The following is a 26,377-nucleotide window of genomic DNA, read 5'->3' as shown; positions in this document are numbered from 1 at the left end:
CTTGGCTCACTGCAACCTCTGCCTCCGGGGTTCAAGCGATTCTCATACCTCAGCCTCCCAAGTAGCTGGGATTACAGGTGTGCACCACCAGGCCTGGCTAATGTTTGTATTTTCAGTAGAGATGGGATTTCGCCAAATTGCCCGGGCTGGTCTCAAACTCCTGGGCTCAAGCAGTTCACCCACCTTGGCCTCCCAAAGTCCTGGCATTACAGGTGTAAGCTACTGTGCCCAGCAGCATGGGAACTTTAAAATAAAAGGCACTGGCCAGGCGCGGTGGCTCACGCCTGTAATCCCAGCACTTTGGGAGGCCAAGACAGGCGGATCACGAGGTCAGGAGATCGAGACCATCCTGGCTAACACAATGAAACCCAGTCTCTACTAAAAATACAAAAAATTAGCGGGGCGTGGTGGTGGGCGCCTGTAGTCCCAGCTACATGGGAGGCTGAGGCAGGAGAATGGCGTGAACCCGGGAGGTGGAGCTTGCAGTGAGCCAAGATTGCGCCACTGTACTCCAGCCTGGGTGACACAGCGAGAATCCGTCTCAAAAAAAAAAAAAAAAAAGGCACTGAACAAGGTGACAGGAGAAGATACTTGAGGACCTTCAGATAACGATAATGACAACTAAAATTACTGAACCTCACTACAAAGCATTGTGTGAATTAGCTCCTTTAGCTTCTCAACAAGCCTATGAAGTAGGTACTATTATTAGTCATTCCATTTTATAGGTGAGGAAATGGGGAAGGTCAAATTGCTGTGCAAGGTCATATGGCTGGTGAGTGGGAGAACCAGGATTCCAATCCCATAGCCCGCTCTTTCTTTCTTTCCCTCCCTCCCTCCCTCCCTCTCTCTCCCTCTCTCTCTCTCTTTCTTTCTCCTTCTCTCTCTCCCTCCCTCCCTCCCTCCCTCCCTTCCTTCCTTCTCTCTCTCTCTTTCTCTCTTTATTTTTCCTCTCTCCCTCCCTCCCTCCCTTCCTTCCTTTTTTTTTTTTTTTTTGTGAGACAGAGTCTTGCTCTCTTTCCAAGGCTGGAGGTCCACCTCCCAGGTTCAAGTGATTCTCTTACCTCAGCCTCCTGAGTAGCTGGGACAGGCATGTGCCACCATGCCCAGTTAATTTTTGTATTTTTAGTAGAGATGGGGTTTCACCATGTTGGCCAGGATGGTTTCAAACTCCTGGCCTCAAGTGATCCGCCCATCTCAGCCTCCCAAAGTGCTGGGATTATAGGCATGAGTTACCTTGCCTGGCCCCACAGTTTGACTTTTAACCTCTCTCCTGTATTCCTTCTCATTTTTGAAATTACCTTTACCCCTTACATTTTCCAGATAATTGCTTAGTATAATACCTTACTAGATGTAGTTCCTTAAAGGTGACATTGTAACAGCTAAACCTGCAAGGAATTTAGAGAAAGCTTCTCTTTATCTCCAAAGAATGTCAGAAGGATCCAAAACTGAGGGAAAAGTGCTCTGGAATGGGAATATCAGGTCATGCTGGTGGGAGGAAGCAGCTGGGATGAATGAACCAATGCTAGCTCCTCCACCAGCCCTCTGTGACTCTGGGAAGTTTTGTCCTTGGCTGACATGTTTTTCATCTATATAATGAGGTTGGAAACACCCCATGGAAAGAAAGTGTAGGGGTGTAAGACACAGCACTGGCTCAATCAGGTGTGGTGTGACCAGGAAATGTGACCTGGGACAACAATAATAATGACACATTGCCTCCCGATAAGTCATACTTATCAGACAAGTTATTTCGTCTCTTTAAGTCTCAATTTCCTCACCCGAAAGCAGGCAAAACATTTATTCATTTGACAGATATTTCTTGCACTCCCACTATTTTTCTGTAAAGGGTCAGGAATTTAATGATAAATGGATGTAGTCCAATTCTTAACAAAAATAGAATCTAGTGGAGAAGACAGACATTGGACAAGCAAGGACATAAATATATATATACACACACATACACACAAATTGTGGTTAAGTGCTATGAGGAAGAATAATAGAGGGAGCTGTTGGTAATTTAGACCAACTAGGGTCGGTTTTGCTCTCCCAGGGAACATCTGACAATTTCTGGAGATATTTTGGTTGTCACTGGTCGGGGGGTGTTACTGGCAACCAGTGAGTAGAAGGTAGAGATGCTGCTTAACATTCTACTTGATATCCTTAGGTAGGACCTTAACATCCCTAACATCCTGCTGATGCACAGAATAGTCCCTTATAAGAAGGAGTTACTGGGCCAAAATGTCAGTAGTGCTGAGGTTGAGAAACCCCAGTGTAGATGAGGTCAGGGAAGTCCTCTCTGAGAGAGCCCCATTGGAGGTGGGTGAATCTTCCTCGCAGAGTTACTGGAAGCATTAGAGATAATGGATACAGAGCACTGAAGACAGGGCCTGGTACCCTGGAGATCCCAGAAGAGGGCATGTGAGACCGTTGTAATTTTTTGTAGAGACAGGGTTTCGCCATGTTGCACTGGAGGGCTCTGGAGCAGGGTTCTGGAGTTAAGACTTCCTGGGTTTGGAATCCTGTCTCCCACTTCACTGAGTGACCTTGAGCAAGTCATTCGACATCTCTGAACCTTAGTTTTCTTGTCTGTCAACCCCTAAACTACCTCATAGGACTGCCATGAAGATTGTGTAAGATAATACAGGTTAAGATGCCTGTAGTAATGGATCACACATGCTTGTTATTCAACATATGGTAGCTACTATTTATCATCAATAACCCCAAGGCCATTTCTAAGATAACCTTTAGGGTAAAAAGTCAAATGGTGATGCTGCTGTGGAGACAAGAACAGGCCAGAAAATCAAGATAAATTGCTCCAAGAGTCCTCTTCCTAGCTGTGCCATCCATGGCATGCCCTTCACCTCTTTGGACTTCAGTTTTCTTGTCTGCAAATGGGCATAACCCCTACCTCCAAAGAGTGATCATGAAGGAGAGATCTGCAGTGTGTGGAGGGATACAGGAGTAGCTGCCCCTGGCATGGAAGGCCCTGGACTCACCCCACTCTTGGGCTTGTTGCTTATGGAGAGCCCCAGGGCCGGCCCTCCTGCCAGGGACTGCTGCAAGCGCTCCTTCACAGCCACCAGCTTCAGTTCCAGGTCAATCCGGCGCTCCTCCTTTGCCCGACACTGAGCTTCCAGGGTGGCCACGGCTTCTTCCAGAGCCTTTAATTTTGCTCCTGAATCAAGATACATTGATAAGAAACAGCTGAACCTGACCTGAAGTGTCGGGGAATCTGGTAGGGCCTCATGCCTTTGCCCCTCCTGGTGGTCCTTTCCAGTCCCCAGTCTTGGTTAAGAGATGGACTCTGGGCTTGGGGTTCCAGTTCCATACTGGGGTTCCAGCTTCATAATGAGATGAGGTCTCATTATGGTCTTTATATGTCTGGTACCCATTTCACCATCTCCTGGAAATAGCACTCTTGAGTTTTCATTGGGAAACTACCTTCCCCCTCTCATTCTGTCTCTCTTCTCTCTTTTTCTTTTTCTTTCTTTTTTTTTTTTTTGAGATGGAGTCTCACTCTGTCGCCCAGGCTGGAGTGCGGTGGGTGATCTCGGCTCACTGCAACCTCTGCCTCTTGGGGTCAAGCGATCCTCCTGCCTCAGCCTCCCGAGTAGTTGGGACTACAGGCACACACCAGCACGCCCAGCTAGTTTTTGTATTTTTAGTAGAGATGGGGTTTTGCCATATTGGCCAGGCTAGTCTCAAATTGCTGACCTCAAGAAATCCACCAGCCTTGGCCTCCCAAATTGCTGGGATTACAGGCATGAGCCACTGCACCTGCTCCCCTACCCCCATTCTCTCTAGTTTGAGTGGGGCTGACTCTGCTTCTAGTTCAAGGGTTTGGCACATAACTTAGGTCTGCCCCATAATCACAACTCATCTTCTGGTGACAGTGATTGGATTAAGGATGAAAGTGGGACCAATCAGAGTGAATCCAGGGGGTTTTGTGGTGGTTGCTGGGAGGAGAAGCTCTCTTTGCTTAGGTTGGCTGGGAGGGCTGGGTGAGGGCTGGCACTGTGCAGCCATTGTGGCATCACAAGGGGAGAATGAAACCAAAGGAGAGAAGGGTAGAAGCATGAGTATGAGAAATAAGCTTCCTGGTGACACCATTTAAGTCCCTGGACCCCACTACACCAGATCACTCAATTTTCCAATTACATCTTCTTTTCATTTCTCTGCCAGTTTAGCTTTGGTTTCTGTTACTTGTAAACAACTGTCATAGCAGGGCTTTACAGACACCAGAGTTTTCAGTAGGATTTTGCTGCTTATTCAAATTTTTTTTTTTTTCCTTGAGACAGAGTCTCACTCTGTCACCCAGGCTGGAGTGTAGTGGCTGATCTCAGCTCACTGCAAGCTCCACCTCCTGGGTTCACACCGTTCTCCTGCCTCAGCCTCCCGAGTAGCTGGGACTACAGGCATCTGCCACCGCACCCGGCTAATTTTTTGTATTTTTAGTAGAGACGGGGTTTCACCGTGTTAGCCAGAATGGTCTCGATCTCCTGACCTCGTGATCCACCTGCCTCAGCCTCCCAAAGTGCTGGGATTACAGGCATGAGCCACCGCACCTGGCCCCAATTTATTTTTATTTTTAAAATTTCTTAAATAAATTTTAAAAATTTTCTTTCTTTAAGAAAAATAGAGATGAGGTCTCATTATGTTGCTTAGGCTGGTGTCGAACTCCTGCACTCAAATGGTCCTCCTGCCTCAGTCTCCCAAAGTGCTAGGATTACAGGCGTGAACCATGGCACCCAGCTCACTTTTTCAATTTAATCTAACAAACCTTTATTAGTACCTTTCTCATTCCAAGTACTGTGTTGGGTCTTACCAGGTTTAAAAATCAGTTCCATTCTTTGCTCTGAGGGAGGCTGTGCTGGAGGATTTTCCAGTAATGTTGAATTCTTTATATTCATCATTCACCATGTATTTAATGCATGCTTACCATGTATCAGGCATTGTCCTCAGCCCTAGATATATCAGTGAACAAAGCAGGCAAAGATCCTTGCCCTTATGGTGCTTATATTTGTGTGTCTGTGGCAAACAATAAATAATAAATATAATAAACAATCTAATATGTTACCAAGTGACAGTGCCATAGCGGAAAAAATTGAGCAGGACAAGGATAGTCAACTTGCTCCAAATCCTGGTTCTGACTCAGAAAATTCTTTATATGGAAACCAAACTGCCTTCCTGTGCCTTCCTCCTGTTGATTCTCGTTCTTGGCCACACAGAACAAGTCTTTTCCTTTAAACCAGAAGTTCTTAATCTGAGGTTTATGGAGTCTCAGGCAATCTATGGATAGGCTCCACAGGCAGCCACATGAGCTCCTGAACTTTTTTTTTGCAGCATTGTGAACTGTGGTGTTTCTTCTTAGAAAAGGGTCTATAGGTCCACCAGATTCTCATAGGGCTACATGTTTGTGGACATGATCTATAGCAACAGGACTTCTGCTCCCTCTGGCACGTGGAGAAACCTTAGGCTTAAAGTGTGTTGAACTGCAGTTAGAGTGCAAAGGAAACACAGTAGAAAATAGGGTGTGGAGAAGCCCAGAGCAGGCAGGGCCTGCTGAGGTCCCTGGTTTCAGAAGAGGATCCTGGGAAGGTGTCATGTCCATTATTCCCTGCACTAGGACCAATGTCTCACATGTATCTGTGAATGAATACAAGTGGGGTTCAAAATGACGTCTCTTACTTCTTTGATTCTAAGGCACACTTCTATGCTTCACATTTCTAAAATCAGATTGCTTCTTACTACTTTAAGTGTATACATTATTGTGATGCTTTTTCATCCCTCCAAAACAAGTTATTAAATTGATGGCACTTTCTTTAATTGGGAAGAATGATGATGATAATGATGAAGAGGAGAAGAGGAAGAGGGGAAGGCGAAGGGGAGGAGAAGCCCACTGCTCTTGGGTAGGAAACGAGGTGACTTGTGCAAGAGACCTCCCTTTACTGTGCCTAAGGATGAGCTGGCCACCCATAAGTGCTCAGGACCACAATCACACAGGTACCTGGGCTGCTCCGAATGGCTTCCTTCAGTTCCCTCTTCTCCTGTCTCAGTGTTGTCAGCTCTGTCCGAATCGTCTCTTTCTCTTTCTCCAGCTTCTCTTTTTCTACCAAGTACCTCCGGGCATCCTCCTCGGCTCGGTTCTTGCCATACTTGTATTGATTGGCACCTGTAGAGATGTGGGGAAGGGAAAGGCCCTCAGTTCTGACCTCTGGCAAAGGTACTTGGGTGCTGTCAGCTTCTCTCTCAGCCCCAACTTCTCCATCTATAAAATGGAAATATTTAGACTAAGTCCCTTAGATATATTTAGTGTGAATCCTCTAAGGAATGAAGAAGCAAAAGGGAGGCCATAGGGCACAGGGACTAGGAGCAAGGCCTTGGAACAGACAGCCTGAGATTTGGGCATTTTTGACCTTCCTGGTTGTGTGACATTAGGCAAAAGAGACTGGTAGTGTTTTACTGTGCCTTTTCCCCCTTGATCCTTATTTGTAAACAAGGATATGGATACAGTTTACCTCCTAGAGTTGTGGTAAGGGTTGAATGAGATGATTAATGAAAAGCATTTAGCATAGTACGCAAATAGTAAGGGTTAGGTAATAATGATAGTATTAGGTAATAATGATAGTATTATTAAAAAACAAATTTGTGATGTAGCACATACTTTGGTTTTAAAAGAGCAGATTTTATAGTCAGTTTTCAGGTATCTATAAGACAAGGAGACCGTTCCAAATAACTCAGATCTCCAGAGATTCTAGACTTTGAGCTACAGTCAGTTATCCATTTTGTTACTGGGGAAGGGTTTGGGGGAGGGAGGGACCTGGTGGTCTACTATAGGTTCAACACTATGATGGACAATAAAAACAAATAATTATGGCAAAAATGTATTATTTACTATACACTAGGCACTATATGCTGAGCCATTTACTTGCATTCCCACTTACCCATCATGTAAGTTATTTTTTTAATTTATTTTTTTGAGACACAGTCTCGCTCTGTCACCCAGGCTGGAGTGCAGTGGCGTGATCTCGGCTCACTGCAACCTCCACCTCTGGGGTTCAAGTGATTCTCCTGCCTCAACCTCCCAAATAGAGTAGCTGGGACTACAGGTGCACGCCACCATGCCTGGCTAATTTTTGTATTTTTAGTAGAGATGGGGTTTTGCCATGTTGGTCAGGCTGTTCTTGAACTCCTGACCTCAAGTGATCAGCCTGCCTCAGCCTCCCAAAGTGCTGGGATTATAGGAGTGAGCCACTGCGCCCAGCCCACAAAACTTATACTATAATTAGTTTTCTTCTATTGTTGAGGAAACTGAGCTACACAGCGGTTAAGTCCCACTGCTAAGGGTGGCAGAGCCAAGGTTAAACCCATGTCTCCATGTCTTTCTGACTCCAGGGTCCATGCTGTGCAATATTGTTCTAGCTGTTTCAAGGCCATAGTTCAACCTCTTGGGGAAAGTTTTACTTGTTTTTTTTTTTTTTTTGGTGCGCTATGCAGACCTGCACGCTGCTTTATATAAGTCAGTGCAGAATAATTCCTGCAGTTTATGGATAATTGGGGGTCTTGTCTAGCCAGCTGCTGCAGGGATTGCAGTGGTCACCCAGTGACCCATGCAAAAATCAGTTCCTGACACAACTACCCTGCAGTTCAAGCCTGATCATAAATACAGCATGGAGGGCCTTCTGGCTTTGTTACTGATGAGAAGTCAGCTGTTAATGTTACTGGGGTTCTCTTATACATGATGGCTTGATTTTCTCTTCTGCCTTCAAGATTTTTTCCTTGTCTTTGGTATAAGCATTTGTACCATGATGTGTCTTTTGTAGATCTCCTTGCCTTTATCTTACTTGGATTTCACTGAGCTTCGTGGATGTATAGATTAATGTTTTTCAATAAATTTGGCAAGTTTCAGCCATTATTTGAGTATTTTTAATACTCATCTGTCTCTTCTCCTTGTAGTACTCCCTGTACACACGTTTGTACACTTAATGGTGTTCCACAATGCTCTGAGGCTCTGTCATTTTTCTTCATTCTTTTTTTCTCTCTGCTCTTTGGTTTGCATAATCTCTATTTTTCTATCATCAAGTTCACTGATTCTTCTACCAGGTCAAATTTACTGTTGTGCCCATTGAGTGAGTTTTTCATTTCAGTTATTGTACTTTTCAGTCTCATGATTTTTATTTGATTCTTCTTTTTATAATTTCTGTCTTTCTATTGGAGGCCTCTATCAATATATTATCAATAATATATTCCATATGACTGTACTATATACTACAGTATAATATAGTATAGCATATAGCTATATTCCATATAACTGTAGTGTAGTTCCATGTACCTATACTGTAGTGTTCAGTATAGTGTAGTATAGTACTCAGCATAGTCTATTTCCTCCTGCAGTATGAAACCAATTTCTCCAGAACAATGAGAAATACATTTCTGTTGTTTATAAGTTACCCAGCTTATGGAATTTTGTTATAGCAGGAGGAATGAGCTATTATCAATAATATATTGATAGAGGCTACCAATAATATAGGCTATCCATAGTATAGACTATCTGCTAATACACTGTCATCTTCCGTTCCTTTATTTCTTTAAGCATGGTTTCCTTAAGTTCTTTAAATATATTTATAATGGCTGCTTTGAAATCTTTGTTAAATTCTACATTTGGGCCCTCTCTCAGGCAGTTTCTGTGGCTTGATTTTTTTCCTTCTGTATGGGTCACATTTTCCTGCTTCTTCGTGTGTCTCATAATTTTTTGTTGAAAACTGGTCATTTTAGAGAATATATTGTAGTATCTTTTGATATGCATCCCCCCAACTGGGTTGTTGGGTTGTTATTTTCTTATTTGTTTAGTGACTTGTCTGAACTATTTTAGTGTAGTCTACTTCCTCTTGAAGTATGAAGCCACTGATGTTGCTCCTCAGAGGCCATACCCTCGGCATGTGTACAGTCACTCTGGCGTGACAGCGTATTAGCAGGGATTTCTGACTCTTTCCCTAATCTCCTGTTAAGCAGTCTGCCTCTGTTGCTATTACACCCAGCTGTTAGGCCCTACTAATTGTCAGGTGTTTGCTCTATTGATTTTGACAATGCATAAATTACTCCACAGTCTGATCCAATTAAATTCAGCCCCTTTATAGGATAGTTTTGGAGGCTCATCTTTGAGATTTATTCTAACCCTAGGAGGGCTCTTTTTATTTAAAAAAATTTCTTTTTAATTTTTTTTTTTTTTTTTTTTTTGCGACAGGGTCTCACTCTGTCACCCAGGCTGGAGCGCAGTGGCAGGATCATGGCTCACTGCAACCTCTGCCTCTTGGGTTCAAGCGATTCTTGTGCCTCAGCCTCCCGAGTAGCTGGGATTACAGGTGCCCACCACCATGACTGGCTAATTTTTGTATTTTTAGTAGAGACAGGGTTTTGCCATGTTGGCTACGCTGGTCTTGAACTCCTCAAGTGTTCCACCTGCCTCAGCCTCCCAAAGTGTTGGGATGACAGGGGTGAGCCATCACACCCAGCTGTGGGCATTTTTAGCTGTCTCTTTCTGTGGTTCTCTCTGATAAACTAGCCTGTGGTTTAGTTTATTGTTCTCATAACCACCAAATCTCCATTGTTTTTGAGAGCATCCTTTGGTTTACACTTTCCCACACTCTGTTCCAACTAAAGTCAGTTCTTTTGAGGAAGAGCTTTGGAGTTCTCTGTTCTTATGGCCTGCCTTTCCCCGCTGGGCAAAATCTCTGAGTCACTGCTCTGGATCCAGGGGTGGGAACAATGACCTGTGCTGTGGTTTGAATGTTCATCCCCTCCAAAACTCATGTTGAAATTTAATTGCAATTGTAACAGTATGAAAAGATGGGACTTTGAGAGGTGATTTAGGCCATGAGGGCTTTGCCTTCATGGGTGGGATTAATGCCGTTAAAAGAGGGCAAATTCAACCCCCTTTTGCCTCTTTGCCCTTCCATTTTCTTCTATGTGATGATGCAGCAAGAAGGCCCTTGCTAGAGGTCAACAGCTTGATCTTGGATTTTTCCAGCCTCTAGACTAGGAGCTAATAATTTCTGTTCATTATAAATTACCCAGTCTCTGGTATTCTGTTATAGCAGCACAAAACAAATTAAGAGCCTGTTTCTCTTGGAGTGACATTCCTGTTATGAGCAGGGTGCTGGGTGGGGGCAGTAACCTCTGGTCCACTCTGCTTGCCTCTCCCAGCATGGAACCTCTGCCCTACAAGTAAGCTAGGATGAGGGCAATCAGGGCCCCAGTATTCTTGGCTTACCCTACCTGGGGCAAAGCCTTTGCTCTATCATCTGGGTAGAGGAAGGGCGCTTCCTACCTCTTGGCTATAATCACCTGGAATTTAGCCTCTGCAGCATGGAGCTGGGTATGACAAAAAATACTGGCAGCCTGCCCTTCCCGGGGAGACACTGTAGCCCTTGACTAGCAGCTGGGGAAAGAAGGAGCCCTGTTTTCTTGTCCAGATGTGCCTGGAGTGAAGATTCTTTGAAACTGAGTTGGGGAATAAAGGGGTAGGTTGTGGCTCAAATGCCACAGACTCTCACTGTTCTTACTAAGATTTAGCAAATTTTCTAGAATAAATGTTTCTTCATTTGCCCTGAGGAAAATTTCCAGACTTTAAATAATTGTTTTAATAAGTTTAACCAGCTGCAGCTGTTTTGCTAGGGAGTGGGTCCATGCAGCTTCTCACACCACCATTTTTCTTAGCAATCTACTTGGCCTCCATGATTCTTGCCTCCTAATATTCATGCCCTTTTATAGTCCCCTCCCACACTAAACAGTGCTGACCTGTGTAACCATTAGGATATTGCAGAATGACAGAGTATAACTTCTAACCATAGGTCATAAAAGACCTTGCAGTATCAGCCTTGCTGTTCCTTCTTGGGTCGCTTGCTCTGGGGGAAGCCAGCTGTCACATCACAAGGACAAGCAACTCTATGAAGAGATCCCCATGGCGAAGAACTGAGGCCTCCTTCCAAAACCAGCACAAACTTGCCAGGTATGCAGTGAGCCATCTTAGAAGTGGATCCTTCAGCCTGTCAAGACTTTGGATGACTTCGGATGACCGGCCAACATCTTGAGATCTCATGAGAGACCCCAAGCCAGAACTACCTATCCAAGCCATTTAGGATTCCTGATCCACAGAAACCATGTGACATAACACATGTTCCTGCTTATTGTTTAGAGGAGCTAAATTTTGGGTAATTTCTTATGTAGCAACAGGCAATTAATACATGATCGTGGGCAAAATCCTTTGGCTATAGACTAGATGTTTACATACCCCAAAATTCACAGGTTGAAACCTAATCCCCTATGTGATGGCACTTGGAGGTGGGGCCTTTGGTAGGTGATTAGGTCACCAGGGTGGAGCCCTCATGGGTGTGATTAGTGCCCTTGGGAAAGAGACCCCAGGGAGCAAAAAGATGGTCATCACCAGGAAACAGGCCCTCACCAGACACCAAATCGGCTGCCACCTTGATCTCAGACTTCCCAGCCTCCAGAACAATGAGAAATAAATTTCTGTTATTTATAAGTTACCTAGCTTATGGGATTTTGTTATAGCAGGAGAAATGGATGAATATATCTTCTCTTTTATTTTCTTCAGTTTCTTCATCTAAAAAACAACCTTGTTGGAATTCATTAGCAGTCTTCCACCGTGGTTTCCCACTGCCCTTCAAGGAAACTTATGACCCCACGGTGATGGCTAACAGGAAAAGTGGAGGCCAAGTGGGCCTCAACCAGAGTAGTTCCACTTTTATTTTCTTTTATAATCTTGGCTTTCATATAAGATTTGATCTGAAGAAAGGGTCTACTTTTTTGTGTGTGCTTGTTAGTTTTTTGTTGTTGTCATTAACATTCAGTGATTTCTTTAATCTCACATGCTTTTTTTCAGTTTAGATTTCCATTTTAAAATGGGCATTTCACAAGGCCCTGCATTTCCAGTATCTCCGAGAGTAGAGTGCAAAGTTACACAACACCCTTCTGATTGTTCAGAGAGGAAACTCAGGCCCAGAGAGGGGAAAGGACTTTTCCCAGAGGTACACAGTAATTCAGTAGTCAAGGGAGGAATGAGGAATGGAATACAGATTTCCTGACCCTCGGAAGGGATGATCTATACAAATGAAATGGAGCCATAATATAGAAAAGTATTTTTAAAAATAGATATTAAAATATAAAAGTAAGTTTACAAAAAGCATAGAACAGAACTTGACTCTGTTGAGATGCAGGGGGAATAAATGTAAAGGAACAAAGAAAAAACTTTTGGAACATGCTGTCCCACAGGAAGCTGGCTTCTTCATAAAGATAAATCACACAGGAGCACAGATTACTGTTGGAAGTAAAACAGAATTTACAACAGAGTTGCCTGGCATACTTGGTCATTACTGTGCAGTGTGGCAATCAGGCAATTCACTGAGCTCCTGTGGGGTGCTAGGCAGAGCTAGGGCGGGACACCAAGGTGAGCTGTGGCTTTCATGGCAGCTGGCTCCAAGGTATTCGGATGGGTTCAGTTCTCCACTTACTACCCCAGATCAGAAATCACAAATTGTTAGCCTCTGAAACAGATACAGCTTGTCAACAGTCTCTCTCTCTCTCTCTCTCTCTCTATTTGGCCTCATTCAGTGCTAAATTAAAAAAAAAAATAGTTGCTGATATTAAAAAATAAGTAGATTTCACCTAAAGTCTAGATTTCTGTCTCTTTTAAGTAATTGGCAAATCTGGTGTTAGGGGCCTAGTACTGCTTCATGGGGATCGTCTGCTGGAGCTGAGCAGCAGCCTCCCCTATATTTGGGACCTGAGGAAACTGGGTATCAGTTTCCTATAGTACCTCCCTACCCCCCAACTCCCTGTCATTTTTCCTCTGAGGCCTCATGCTAGCTGCCCTTTTTCATTGTGCTTGCTCTGTGATTTTTCTTAGGGTACAGTATTTTCTTGCATCTCACTTTGCGCATTTATTTACCCACCAGAGGAACTGATTTTGAGATCCTTCCTATAGACTGCTTCCTTCCCTTCCTCCCTAGTCAGCAGGGGAGGCCCACACACAACTCACTGGAGGCATGGCGTTTGACTTTGACCTGCGGGTCCACGCGATGGGACTTCTCACTGCAGGAGGAGGCGTGACGCTTCACCTGGGCCCCTGTGGGGCGCTCGGGCTCCTCGTCCTGGTGGGAGATGGAGGAAGACAGTCAAGTTCAGGCAGGTGCAGACTCATCAATGCAGGCTGTACTACGGTCTCTGCTCAGTATGGGGTCTTCTTGCTCTAAGATTTTGGTCTTACATTTTTACACTTGCATAGCACTCAAAAATCATAAAGCACTTTTGCTAGCAGTGTATCATTTGAACCTCATACTTTTCTGCTGGGGGCAGCAGAAGGCAACCCTAAACTGTAGTACCTGCTGAGACGAAAATTAGAAAATCTCAAAAGACTGTGGGTGGCTATATTTGATTTATCATAGATATTTTTGTCTTTAGAACATTTGGAAGTATCCTGATTTTCTGAATTGCCTCAAAAAGAAAAGAGTCTTCCCTCAAGAAGAAAAGTCCTGGATGAGATGAGCCAGTGATAGAAGTTACATAACTTAATAGATTAACTATACATTTGTGCATGAAGAATATTAAGAATACTAAAAATCCAGTGAAAGCTTAGGAAAACATGAGTTAAATATGATAATAATGTAATATAATAATGATGTTGTCAACAACAGTACTATTTACTCCTCTGTATAAGAACTTCCAATGTCTAGGCACTGTGCTAATTTCTTCTTTTGAGTGCAGTGGTGTGATCATGGCTCACTGCAGCCTCAACCTCTTGGACTCAAGCGATCCTCCCACCTGAGCCTCCGGAGTAGCTGGGACAACAGGTGCGCACCACCATGCCCGGCTAATTTTTGTAGAGACAGGGTTTTGCCATGTTGGCCAGGCTAGTCTCAAACTCCTGGGCTTAAGTGATCCACCACCTCAGCTTCCCTAAGTGCTAGGATTACAGGTATGAGCCACCACTGTGCCCAGCCTAAAGATTTGTTTTTGTTTTTTTTTTGTTTTTTGTTTTTTTGAGACAGAGTCTCGCTCTGTTGCCCAGGCTGGAGTTCAGTGGCATGATCTTGGCTCACTGCAACCTCCACCTCCTGGGTTCAAACGATCCTCCTGCCTCAGCGTCCCAAGTAGCTGGGACTACAGGCATGTGCCACTATGTCTGGCTAATTTTTATAGTTTTTAAGTAGAGATGAGGTTTTGCCATGTTGGTCAGGCTGGACTCGAGCTCCTGGCCTCAAGTGATTCACCCACCTCAGCCTCCCAAAGTACCAGGATTATAGGCATGAGCCATGGCACCCAGACCTTGCCTAAACTTTCTTACATAAAGTATTATTTAATCCTTGCAGCCATCCAAGAAGGTAGGTTTTATCATATCCTTTCGGAGTCAGGAAGCGAAGACCAACAGCCCTGAGTCTGACTCAAACTTCACATCCTTAAGTGCTAAGCTATCTGGCCACTAAACTCTGCAACTGAGAAAAACCTCAAGCTGCATCCACAGGTTTATCTGAGTCTGAAGAAAGATCATATGAACAGAAGGATGACTGGAGAAATTTCCAGAAAAGGGAGTCCTAGAGGTGAAAACTCAGTGTGTCATCCAGCACCGTCCAAGGCAGAGGTCCTGTCTGCAGATACATCTGTAGACACAGCTTAATTGCCTCTCTCTCCTGCTAATGGTGAGGCCTGACCCACCCACCAGCGTCTGGTTGGAATGTGGCTCTCCTCTCGCTTTCTGAGGGAGGAGACAGCACAGGGCATGCTGCCAGGAGCATTCCAGGTCATGTGATGGCTACTCAGGCCTCACTGTAAATTAGTAAGTTGGTATCTCCCTGGCTTAGCAAGCAAAACATGGAGACTGGCCTGGGAGCTGAAGCTCCCAGATCACGAAGTCACTAGGTGAAGGCTTGCAGGTTGGCCCCAGAGTCAGCACCCGCCCCAGACACCACAGAATCAGGAGGATAAGTTCACAGAGCGGTAAACAGGAGGAGGGTCCCAGCATCTTGCTCAAACTGGAGACGATGCCTCACCTTTTGGTAGTGCTTGGCAGTCTACAGAGCCCTTTCTTCCTCCCAACCTGGGTCTCTTTCCACTGCACCACCCAGCCTCCTGTGCCAGGGATTCCTCATCCTGAGCCATGCTCTATGATAAGAAGGGGCTCCCCTTCTAGCTACTGCTGCTTAAATGAAAATGATCTCTCTGAGGCAGAAGGTAAAGGGAGCAGAAAGAGGGAGAGCTAATAAGTGGCCTTTGCCATGTTCCTGGGCAGCCCCAAGGGACTGTACCTGCATCTTTTCATAAGGAACATCATCATAGACTCGGGGCTCAGGCCACTGATTCTGGCAGGATCTTGCATATCTAGAAAATAAAAGGTATGATGACAATGACAATGACAATGATGCTTTGCAACTTATAGTGTTTTCCTGTCCACCACTCTCATTTTTTCTGGCAGAAACTCTTAAGGCAGGTCAGAAGATTAGTAAAGCAAGATGGCAGGAAGCATTGTGTCATGGGCTGTGTTAGGGTGTCACAGACAGGACCAATGTGATTCTCATAACAACCTGCAAGGCAGGTAATTCATCACCACCATTCTATGAGTCAGAAAACAGAGATCTGAGATGGCAAGCAACCAGTGCAAGCTTCCACTGCTGGTGGTGACCGAGCTGGGACTCGAACCTGGCTCTTCTAGTACCCGAATGCCATATACTAGCCATGTGTCCATGCTCAAATGTGTGAAAGCTTAAAGTCCCAAGGCATGAGGGCAGAACCCAGGCCACTACTCCAAGGCTTCTCTACTTTTGCTCCTTCCATCCACAGCTTGCCTCTGACCCTGGGCTACCTCCTTCAGCCAGCTCCCCACTCTTTGCTGTAAGAGGAAGACACCCATTCCAACTTCCCAAGGAAGCAGAGCTTTCCTTAGCTCCTCCCTTCCCCCTCAGTGCCCAGGGCTGTACTCAGCCTCTGAGAGGGATGGAGACAGGAAAGGTCCTGGGCAGGTGTGGCCGGTGCAGCTGACACTTACAGGAAGGAGTTGCGCCCAGCACTGACGATGCTAGTTAAGGTCTCCACATCCACGTAGTCATAGTGCAGTGCCTCTGGAGTGACTTTGGAGCCCATTTCCACCAGCAGCAGCCCGAGCCAGCGACCCATGTCCTCTGAACAGCTTGCCTGAAGGACATGAGGCAAAGGTAGAGTTCATTTTCCTACTGTCAGAGCTTCTGGAGACCTGTTGACTTCAGCCAAACCCAGAAATATCTGTAAGTACTGACTATGTACCCGATACTCAGGGGTCAAAGAGGAATAAGATTACAGCACACATCCAGAAATCCAAGAGGCTCCCTTCTTCCATCTGTTCAGGTTTCCATTCAAATGTCACCTCCTCAGAGAGGCCCTCCCTGATGACCTCTCTAAGACAGAGGCCTCCCCACCCTCACTTTCCATTCTCAGAGCCTTCCTCAAACCATTAGGATATAAAACCAACATTTTGGTGTTCTCTGAATTTTTAAAAAATATTTATTTTTTATTAGAAGAGGTCATTTCTCATATAACTCAATCAAAATTTTTTATTGTGTTATAATTGCCAAATAATTACAATATTGTGTATAGGAAAATCTCCAAGAAGTTGCCAGTCAACTAAACATGGACTTATGTTAATTCTCATTTGAAGAGCATCTTATAAAATTAAATTAGCACACAAATACTAAACTTGAATAAATAAAGCATATTTTTTTGCTCATGTATAAGAGAAATAAGGGACCTATCTCAAACTACCAAAAATAAAAGTGAGTTATAGAGAAGATATTTTTTGAAATTTAAGAACTGAGCGAGGCAGTGGGTCTTGGGCAGAAAACAAGACCAAGAGGTCAGGTTCTAGGACAAGACCAAGAGACCACTGGTGGACTCCTGGATAAAGCACATGGCTACCTTGGCCTCAGTTTCCTATCTGTAATCGGAGAAATTAGTTTTCTGTTTTCCTCGAGTGTTAACATTTTAAATTCTAAATTGCCAAAGGGTTGCCATGTGGAAGAGAGAGTCCACGTATTCTGCGTGACCTCAGAGAGGAGGCTGCTGCCTGTGAGTAAGAAGGACAGTGAATCGGTGAAATGAAATCATACTTCATTCACTCATTTGTTCAACAAATATTTCTAGAGCCCATAGTATTCTAGTGCGGGACATCCTGGTGAGTTCTGGAAAAACAAAAGTATGCAGAATAGGCCTAGTTATTGCCTTCCTGGAGCTCAAAGATTTCAACTCAGTATGGGGAAAATCTTTCTAAAATTTGAATTGCTCAATGGGAGGGGCAGTGGACCTTCTCCTCCACAGAGGAGGGTACTGGTGAAAGGTCTTGGAGGGGATTCCAGAATCTGAATGGGCTAGACTAGACTAGATGCCTTTCAGGCTTGGGATTTTAAGGTAAGGGAGAAAAAACAAACGTTGGTTCTGGTGCTGCCAGATTTAGTGAATAAAAATACAGAATGTTTTGTTTAATTTGAATGTCAGATGAACAGTAATATTTTAGTATCGATAGAGCTCCAATCTTGCGTGGGACATACCTATATTTTTATGAAAACGTTTTGGGTAATGTTCGTGGCTTACCTGAAATTCAAATTAAGTGGGTGTCCTGTATGTTGTCTTATAATCCTACTTGGGTCACCTGACAGGAGCGGGGCTTGTTTTCCTGCCCCTTCAGTCCCCATGGTGTCGGCAGCAAGGGCTCCCCCAAACAAAAACACAACACTCAGGCCAGAGTCCCCAGACCAAGCACCACCCGCATCCCACCCTCTCCTCTCACCTCCAGGATGGCTACCTCCTGCCGGTTGCGCAGGATCCTGAAGGCAAATGGGTGTCGGGGCCCAAAGCCCGGGGCCACCTCACAGCCTTGCAGGACGATGGCGTTTACGTGGGTTCGCAGGTCCGTGTGGTCCTTGTGGAAATACAGAGTGTTGCACTTCAGGCGGCACCAGCGTTCCTTCCAGCCCTGGTTCACCAGCACGTTCAGGTAGCCTGGAGGAGACAGTGGTGTGAGGTTCCCACAGCCTGCCCCGGGACAGCATGGGGACGCAAGGCCGCTCCTTGCGTCTGCTGGAAAGAGACCTCAGGGTCCTGGTTAGCTTTCTCTCCCCTGTGACCTCAGGGTGACCTTGGGCATGCTTTTCTCTGAGTTTATTTCTTACCTGTGAAACAAGGACTGAAAATGGCATTCGTACATCTCTGCACAGCCTTTGGGCCACACCAAGCTTGATGAAAAGGGCAGGAACTACTGCGTATGATGTATAAAAAACACAACTCTTTTGCCTTTTCTCCCCAAATCAAAACTGTTACTGAAAGATGGAAAATAATGGATGATGCTGACACCCAGTGGCAGCGTGTGGGAACAAAAATGTCTCACCTACATAATCCTAAAATTGACCAAGGCACAGCTGCTATGTAGCTATGACCCACAGGTTTATAATTCCCTCTTAATGTTTTAGATTTAAATTTGTTTATTTTTACCATAATGCACTCTGATTCACTGATTACAAAATATTTCTTTGTAACCATGTATTTATTTATGTATTTATTTTTTAAGACTGGATCTCCCTCTGTCACCCAAGCTGGAGTACGGTGTCTCTATCACGGCTCACTGCAGCCTTGACCTCCCGGGCTCAAGTGATCCTCCCACCTCAGCCTCCCAAGTAGCTGGGATTACAGGCATACACCACCATGCTTGGCTAATGTTTGTATTTTTGGTATAGACAGGGTTTCACCATGTTACCCAGGCTGGATTCAAACTCCAGGGTTCAAGCGATCCTTCCTCCTTGGCCTCCCAAAGTGCCGGGATTACAGAGTTGAGCCACTGCGCCTGTTCTTGCCATGTACTTTTATAATATTTTTTTCAGGGTTAGAATATTACTGCATATCCAAAATATATGATTTTTAAAAATTGGATTCCGGTACATGGAACACTACATTTACATGAGCAAAATAATGTTTTCCCCTTCAAATCACTTTTAATTCACATTGAATGCATTTATAATAAAAAGTACCTAAATATGTTTCTCCAATAATTTCCCTATAATGTGGGTTGTTACTTACACACCTGGCACGCTCTATGCTGGGCAATGAGATACCCCTGTCTTGTTATCATGGAGGAAACTGAGAAACTGGGGCCCAGAGATGGGCAGTGATTTGGACTAAGGTCACAGGGGGCATGGAAATACAGTGGTCAGCTGGCTTTTCCTTTCGTTGAGTGTCAGGGCCTCTGGAAAGGGAAGTGATGGGAAAGCCTAGAGTGTAAATGGAGTGGGGCTTAGCCTCCCAGTAGGCTGAGGTTCCCTCCCCTGCCCTGGGGGTAAGGTGGATGAGGCATGAGGTCTCCTGGCCTCAGTCCCAGAAGCCCGCGCCCACAGGACCTGAACACCCTTCATCCCAGTGCCCTGGACCCACCACAGCAGGGAACCTCCTCCTCGGTGGAGGACGTCTGCAGGTCATCGGCCAGTGGCTTCTTCTTGGAAAAGCTGATGATACGGGTGATCTTGCGGCCCGCAGCCCTGCTCATTGAGCCCTTCAGTTCTGCCAGGCTGCTCTTCTTCCCTTTGCCTGTTGGGGAAATGGGTCAGGGGAGTGGAGGGAGCCCTGAGTCTCACCCATCCTTAGTCTTCCCTGTGGCCTTTTCAGCCTGCACACAGGATGGGCCTGCAGCTCCAGGGATGGCAGGCCAGGTCACCTTACCTGGGTCTCCAGAATGATCAGAACCTGCTCTGCCGCTGTGTGCCCATGGGCAAGGCCCTGCCCAGTTCCAGCATTCCCCAGCCTGAGCCCCCAGAGGCTCCTACCGTGATCACAGGTCTCCCGGCGGCCAAGGGTAGAACAGTTGTCGCCCATGCCAATGCTGTCAGAATCTGAGGTCTGCTTCTCTTGAGACAGCCTCTGAGGAGGGACACAGACAGTCTCCCATCAGAGGGCACATTCAGAGGTACCCGAATTTCCCTTTATTGGTTCGATCTCCCTCCAACTCCCCCAGCACATGATAATTAGTTAACAAATGTTTGTCAGCAATTATCCTGTGCCTGATACCATACCAGGTATTGGAAAGACAACCATGACTTAGATATGGTTATGTCTTTGGGCAATTCACAGTCCACTTGGGGAGGGAGGCAATTAATTATAACACTTTGGAATGAATGTCTTAGGAATTTGGACTGTATTTGGCAGGTGACAGGAAGCTGGGAAAGTATTTAAGTGGAACACTAATGTAATCCAAATTGGTTTAGGAAGTTACTTCCAGTGGCATTGTGGGGATAGAAAAGAGGGGACAAGACTGGAAGCAAAAGAGCCACTTAAGAGAGTGTCATCCTGGTCATGATGAGACTCAATAAGAGCATGAACCAAGATGAGTGAGGATGGAGAAAAAGAGATGAGCTGGCAGACATTTTCAAAACAGTCATGGTGGGACCTGGTGACCAGCAGGAGTCCATTATGATCCTAACTCGGAGGAGAGGATGGGAAGGGGACACACACCCACACACGCACACACAACATGTCAACAATTTCATTGCCGGCCCAAATTAGTTTTACTCATGACACCAACTCTAGACCATTCATCGGTTCATTCATACAAGGTCCATTAAGTGTCTACTAGGTACCATGGGATGTAGAGTGGAAGTAATGATGACTCTCTTATCACTTATTAGCTATGGGAATGTGGGAAAGTGCTTCTGTCTCCCCAAGGCTGGGTCTTCTCACTTGAATTCCACCCACTTCAGAGGGCTGCTGTGAGGGAGCCAGCCCGAGTGAAGGCCCACGGACTGTATCATTTCTAACACCTGTGTGGTGTGCTGCCATCTTTCTTCAAGAAGCTAAACTGTGCCAGCCACACTTGGGCCAGGATTAAATGACATCCACCCACTTAAGAAGGTGGAATTACAGAGCTCTGAGGCCCCAAAGCCTTTCCTGCCAAGATCCTCTCAAACCAGGCTCAGGGATGCTTCACCATAAACAATGGGGGACGGAGAGGACAGGCGATCATGGGCACCTCTCAATTTCCAAAGGGCTGGAAACATGACAGCTGTCAGAAAGGGGACAGGACTGTCAAGTATAAAGAATCACCTCTTCAAATGGTGAAACAGAAACTATGGCTCCATGTGTTCTGCAATGGTGCACAGATGGTAAATTTTTCATCAAGATAGAGCAAATACAAAGAGGTACCGTGAGCACTTTGGAATGAACTCAATGGTGACACTGCAATCACATGATTCTGTGGAGAAGAGACCCACCAATATCACGTCCTCACCCTCACTCTCCACCCAAAATACCACCCCCAACATTCTAGTTACCCTCCCTGTGGACGCTCAGCCACAGGAAATCTCAACTCTACCAGCTTGCCTCTTCTTCCTCGCTACACATCCTTCAAACTGCACCACAGCATGCGCTGGCAAGTGTGTGCATACACACACTCACACACTGACACCGTCAACGCTGCTTTCCCTCCGGCCTCACGCATGGCAAAGGCTAAGTGAGGATAGGGTTGAGCTTCTCCTCTTGCATCCACCTGGGCACATCTTCCACTCCTGGTGACTCTGCCTGATCCCATACCTTTGCTTCTGTTCCCTCCCCTTGGCCCACCTTTGCCTCAGTGAAATCTTGCCTATGCCTTAAGGCTCAACATAGGTGCCCATCTTCCCTCACCCTTCTCATCCTTCCAGCCAGTGCGGGCCCCTGTTCCACTCACTAGCTTTCTGCGATACTCTAATAGGCTGTGGGCTCTCCTTTCTGTCTGAGCTTAGCCATACTGGCCGTTTTCAGTTCCATGCTTCTTCCTGCTCCTGCGCCTTTTCCCTCTGCTTAGAGTGCCTTTTCCCTCCTCTTCCCTGTTAATTTTTCATCTTCATTTGAAATATCACTTCCTCAGAGAAGCCTTCTTGGGGCGCTGAGGCAGAGGCAGGGCCCCAGGGTACCTGGTACTTTTCCCTCCTAGCATTTACACAGCTTGGTATTTATAAGTCCGTGTAACTATTTGATTCACGTCTACTTCCTACTGGGCTGGAAGTGCTGTGAGGGCAGGGCTTGCACCTGTTTGTGTTTGGACTGCATTTCAATGGCTAGCACAGTTCCTGGGGTGCCCCGGGTACTCACCGAGTACCTGTCAAGCAGGTGCCCAGGATCCTGGCCTTGAGAGGAGGGGCAACATGGTCATCAACAACTAGACCGTCTGGGTTCCAATCCTGGCTATGATTCTTATTTACCATGTGACCTTGGGCAAATCTGTCTCAGCTTTCTCCTCTGAAAATGTACCTACCCAAAGAGTTCTTATGAAAATCACCTCAGTTAATACACGTAAAGCGTTTAGTACACTGCAGGGCATGCAGTCACAGTCTATAAATACAAGCCTTGGTTACATCATGCAAGGCCTGTGTCTGTGGGTCTTAACCCTTCCCCTTGACTGTAATGTCCTTAAGGGGAGGACGTGGGTCCAAGGCCCTTTGTTACCCACAATACCTGGCAATGTGGAGGTACTGGGACATATTTGCCAACAGCCTGACCAACTGGCTAATGCCTGCTTCTCTCATGTTCCAGACAGGCACACTCCTTCTCTTTCTTCTTTCTCTCTTTTTTCTTTCTTTTTTTCTGAGACAGGGTCTCACTCTGTTGCCCAGGCTGGAGTGCAGTGGTGCAATCATGGCTCACTGCAGCCTCCCCCTGCCAGGCTCAAGCAATTCTCCTACCTTAGCCTCCTGAGTAGTGGGGACTACAGGTATGTGCCACCACACCTGGATAATAGTTTTGTAATTTTTGTGTTTTAGAGATGAGGTCACTATGTTGTCCAGGCTGGTCTTGAACTCCTGGGCTCAAGTGATGCGCCCGCCTTGGCCTCCCAAAGTGCTGGGATTATACACCCTCCTTTTCTAATTGACAAATTTCAACTTTTTTTTCATGGCACGATTGCCACGTGACCTCCTCCCGTCCTGGCAGGTGCGTCGCTCCCTCCTCTGGTTTGTATCGCACTTTGGGCACAGGCACTGGTTTGTTCATGCATTCATGAATTCAGGAGACATTTATTAAGCACCTACTGTTGTGCCAGCTCTGTGCTGGGCACCTACAATTTGGCAGTTGCCTGGCTTTCCCCCCAGCCAGTGAGTTCCCCTGGGGTTGAGCCTGTGTTGAGTGGCCACTGCCTGGCCCGGGGAAGACCTAGTGGAGACAGATATACCTTGTCCGGGTCCAACTTGCACAGGAGGACTGGGGATCTGGGCACCTCCACTGCCTCGGCTCCCCCAACTGGCTTGCTCACTTCTCGGATGACCTGTGAAGAGGACACACAGCTGTGAACGGGTGGGCAGGGAAGCTGTCGATGCAAAGGAAGAATGGGGTCTGTGTGGTGAATGCTGTAGAACAGAGGGTCAGGGCCACTGTGGGGAAGAGATGGGCTGACACAGCCGCCTGCACATGCGTGGGGCACACTGGGGTTTGTAAAGGCTTTCTCCCATATCTGTCCCCTGGGTTGAAAAGATACAAGGATGGGGACCAAGAGGCTTATGGCTAACTAGTTGTGTGGTCTTGGAAGAGTCACTTCTCTGCTCTGGGACTCAGTGTCCACATCTGCAACACGGGAATGATCCTAGTCCTCTGCTTTCCTCCTTGGGTTGCCTGAGGACAGTGGGACCACAGATGTGAAGAGTGATGGGAACCATAAAGCCTCACAAGCGTGAGGGGCCTGCTTCTGTGACCATGCGCACCTTTACAGCAACCTGTAGGGCAGCTGGAGTTATCTATCACCTCTATCTCCTAAAGGCATCCACTCACTTGCCAAGGCCACACAGCAATAAGCATGAGATCAGGAAATAATCACAGCCACCATTTGTTGCTCACCTATCTGGTGGCTTTCTGTGGATTATCCCATTTTATCCCTCAGCAGCCTTGTGAGCCCTGAGTTACAGCTTAAGATGACGAGCCTTGCCGAGGGGAAGCCACCTGTTAGGTGCAGCAGAGCCAGAAACTAAATGCAGGCAGTTCAGCTGCTCACTGTTAACCTCTGGGCTAACTGCTGCCCAGGATCAATGTCAAGGCAGGTCTCTTTTAACTCCAGTCTAGGGCTCCGTCTGCTGACCCAACCAGTCCATGGAGGGGTACAGGCTTCCCCAGCAGGCAGGTTCTCCCCTTCCTTCCCTCCTGAGACAAAGGGGTAATGAGAAACACCAAATGTTCCATCGGGGGGCTGGTTATCACAGGAAGGAAGGGGCTGGGTAGGGAGGGAGGTGTTTGGTTTCATTGTTCCAGCAGGAAGATCAGAGGAGGAAGGGACGGTGTCAGAGTGAAGTAGAGGCGGTGCAGGGATGGGGGTCTGCTGTAAAGGAATGGGGGGTGGGGCATCGCGGCAGTCATTACTGACAGTTGCCACACACTCACTGCCTGGCAGGCACTGTGCCGAGTGCTCTCCAGAATCCTTCCAAGGACCATTTCACAGATGAAAAAAACAGGCACAGAGGGGCAAAGTCATTTGCAGAAGGTCACACAACCAGTGAGTGCCCCTTAGGCCTGGGGCTTGACTCAAGTGTGGGTGCCAAAAAGTCCCCTCTCCCATGTCATCACTATGTCATCCTGCCTATGGCCTTTGGAGGAGACTTACTTCTTAGCTTCAAATTCTGGCTCCAATCACTTTGGTTGTGTGACCTTTGGCAAGTCACATAAGTTCTCAAAGCTGCATCTTAGTTTCCTCATCTGTGAAAAGGGAACAATAATATTTTGTCCCATTTTCAAGCAGAAATGAGGTCATGTATGTAAAGCTCTTGGCACAATGCATGGCACAAAGTAAGTGCTCATTTTTTGGTAACTCTCATTGTTCCGTGTAGCTGCAGAGGCAAAAGCTGGCCCATGGGTGGTCATTACAAGGATGTACGTTTCAAGGCAAGGAAGGATTTTTCCTTTATTGTTGTTGTAGTTTTAAGAATTCACTAGTCTAATGATGAAATCAGCTTCCTTTGTAGATACTAAGCTTCCAGTTCCAGGAGGTATACAAGTGCAGCCTGAACAAGCCCACAGTAAGGATTTGGAAAGGGAATTCAAATAACTAGAAGGAACATAGGTCTCCAGCATGAAGTCGGCCTCTTGGATATATATGAGGCCCATTTCCATACATAAACCCTAGCCACACACAGGGCACTTGGGCTCAGGCACTGAGCAAGAGGCTCTTCCAGGGACAGGAGCCAGCTCTACTGAGGGCTGGCTTGGGGAAGACAGAAAGGGTGGGAAGGTCAGGTGCAGGCCACGCACCTTCAGCCACTCCTCGGCCTGCTCTCGGCTCTGCAATGACAGCACCAAGACCTCGGTAGCCCCCTGGGTGAAACGCAGCTCATGCCTCTTGTGCCGGCTGTCCTTGGGCACGTAGATGACGCTGCAGGTATCCAGTGCCAACCTCAGATGTGGCTGCCGGTCCTTGGAGCTTTTATAACACTGGACAGGGAGAGAAAGGCATCAGGATCTTCTGAAGTAGAGGGTAGAGGAGAGAGACATCCTCACACAAAGGCTCGGGGGAGGCCTGACCTCCCTTTAGAGGCCTCCCCCCACCCCAGCCATGGGCACTGTGCGAGGATAGCTGAAGGGTCCAGGCCGTTCACCCTGGAAAAGAAGCCTGGGAGGAGGCATCTTTGGGCAATTTTCAGTCACAACTACCTATTCGGGAAGAGGCAGACTGTAGCGTAATCCTAGGAAGACCAGGTTATCCTAAAGAACTAGAGAAGAAATGGGCTGGCTCAGGAGGAAGCCAGTTAAAAATCTACCTGGCAGGAATTTGGGAGACAGAATTCTAGCAGAGATGGAGGGTTGGCCTTGGGAAGTCAATAGTTTATGAACAATGACTCTCACTTCCCCATCTTTTTTTATGAGTCCAGCATTACTTTCATACCAGAACCTGACAATGACATTACAAAAAGAGAAAATTATACGCTAATTTCTCTCATAACACAATCACAAAAGCCCTGAACAAAATGCTAGCAAATAGATTCCAGATGTATGTAAAAAGCAACTGCATCAAGACCAAGTGGGGTTTATTCTAGGAATGCAAGAGCAGTTTAACATTCAAAGACCAACTGTATCATTAACCATATGAACAGAAAAAAAGGCCAAAAATCACATATCTGAATAGAGCTAGAAAAAGTATTTGATAAAATTCAGCATCCATTTAAGTGAACTAAGAATAGAGGGATCTCCTGAATGTAATCATAAGGAACATTTTCATCTACAAACAAACCACAGCAAATGTCATCCTGAATGGTAAATTATTATTATTATTATTTTTAGAGACTGGGTCTTGCTTTATCACCCTCGCTGGAGTGCAGTGCTGTGATCATAGCTCACTGCAGCTTCAAAC

At 46.1% G+C, this 26,377-nt stretch overlaps 1 protein-coding gene across 5 annotated transcripts in view; it reads right to left on the bottom strand.

Moving 5' to 3' along the window:
• The window catches only part of AFAP1L1 (actin filament associated protein 1 like 1), a 68,911-nt gene that overhangs the window by 4,334 nt on the left and 38,200 nt on the right, over positions 1 to 26,377 (bottom strand). For all 5 annotated transcript variants that reach the window (XM_033180524.1, XM_033180521.1, XM_033180525.1 and 2 more), the window contains exons 8-17: positions 25,282 to 25,461; positions 23,222 to 23,314; positions 19,848 to 19,941; positions 19,459 to 19,611; positions 17,825 to 18,036; positions 16,055 to 16,200; positions 15,318 to 15,390; positions 13,055 to 13,166; positions 6,005 to 6,169; positions 2,994 to 3,172 (exon numbers count right to left, since the gene is read on the bottom strand). In XM_033180524.1, the coding sequence (XP_033036415.1) occupies positions 2,994 to 3,172; positions 6,005 to 6,169; positions 13,055 to 13,166; positions 15,318 to 15,390; positions 16,055 to 16,200; positions 17,825 to 18,036; positions 19,459 to 19,611; positions 19,848 to 19,941; positions 23,222 to 23,314; positions 25,282 to 25,461 (1,407 nt within the window). The remainder of the gene's footprint in view (positions 1 to 2,993; positions 3,173 to 6,004; positions 6,170 to 13,054; positions 13,167 to 15,317; positions 15,391 to 16,054; positions 16,201 to 17,824; positions 18,037 to 19,458; positions 19,612 to 19,847; positions 19,942 to 23,221; positions 23,315 to 25,281; positions 25,462 to 26,377) is intronic.

The sequence above is a fragment of the Trachypithecus francoisi genome, unplaced genomic scaffold (assembly GCF_009764315.1).
Source record: "Trachypithecus francoisi isolate TF-2019V2 unplaced genomic scaffold, Tfra_2.0 Lachesis_group2, whole genome shotgun sequence".
NCBI classification, from domain to species: domain Eukaryota; kingdom Metazoa; phylum Chordata; class Mammalia; order Primates; family Cercopithecidae; genus Trachypithecus; species Trachypithecus francoisi.
This window is presented reverse-complemented; position numbering and strand designations above follow the sequence as displayed.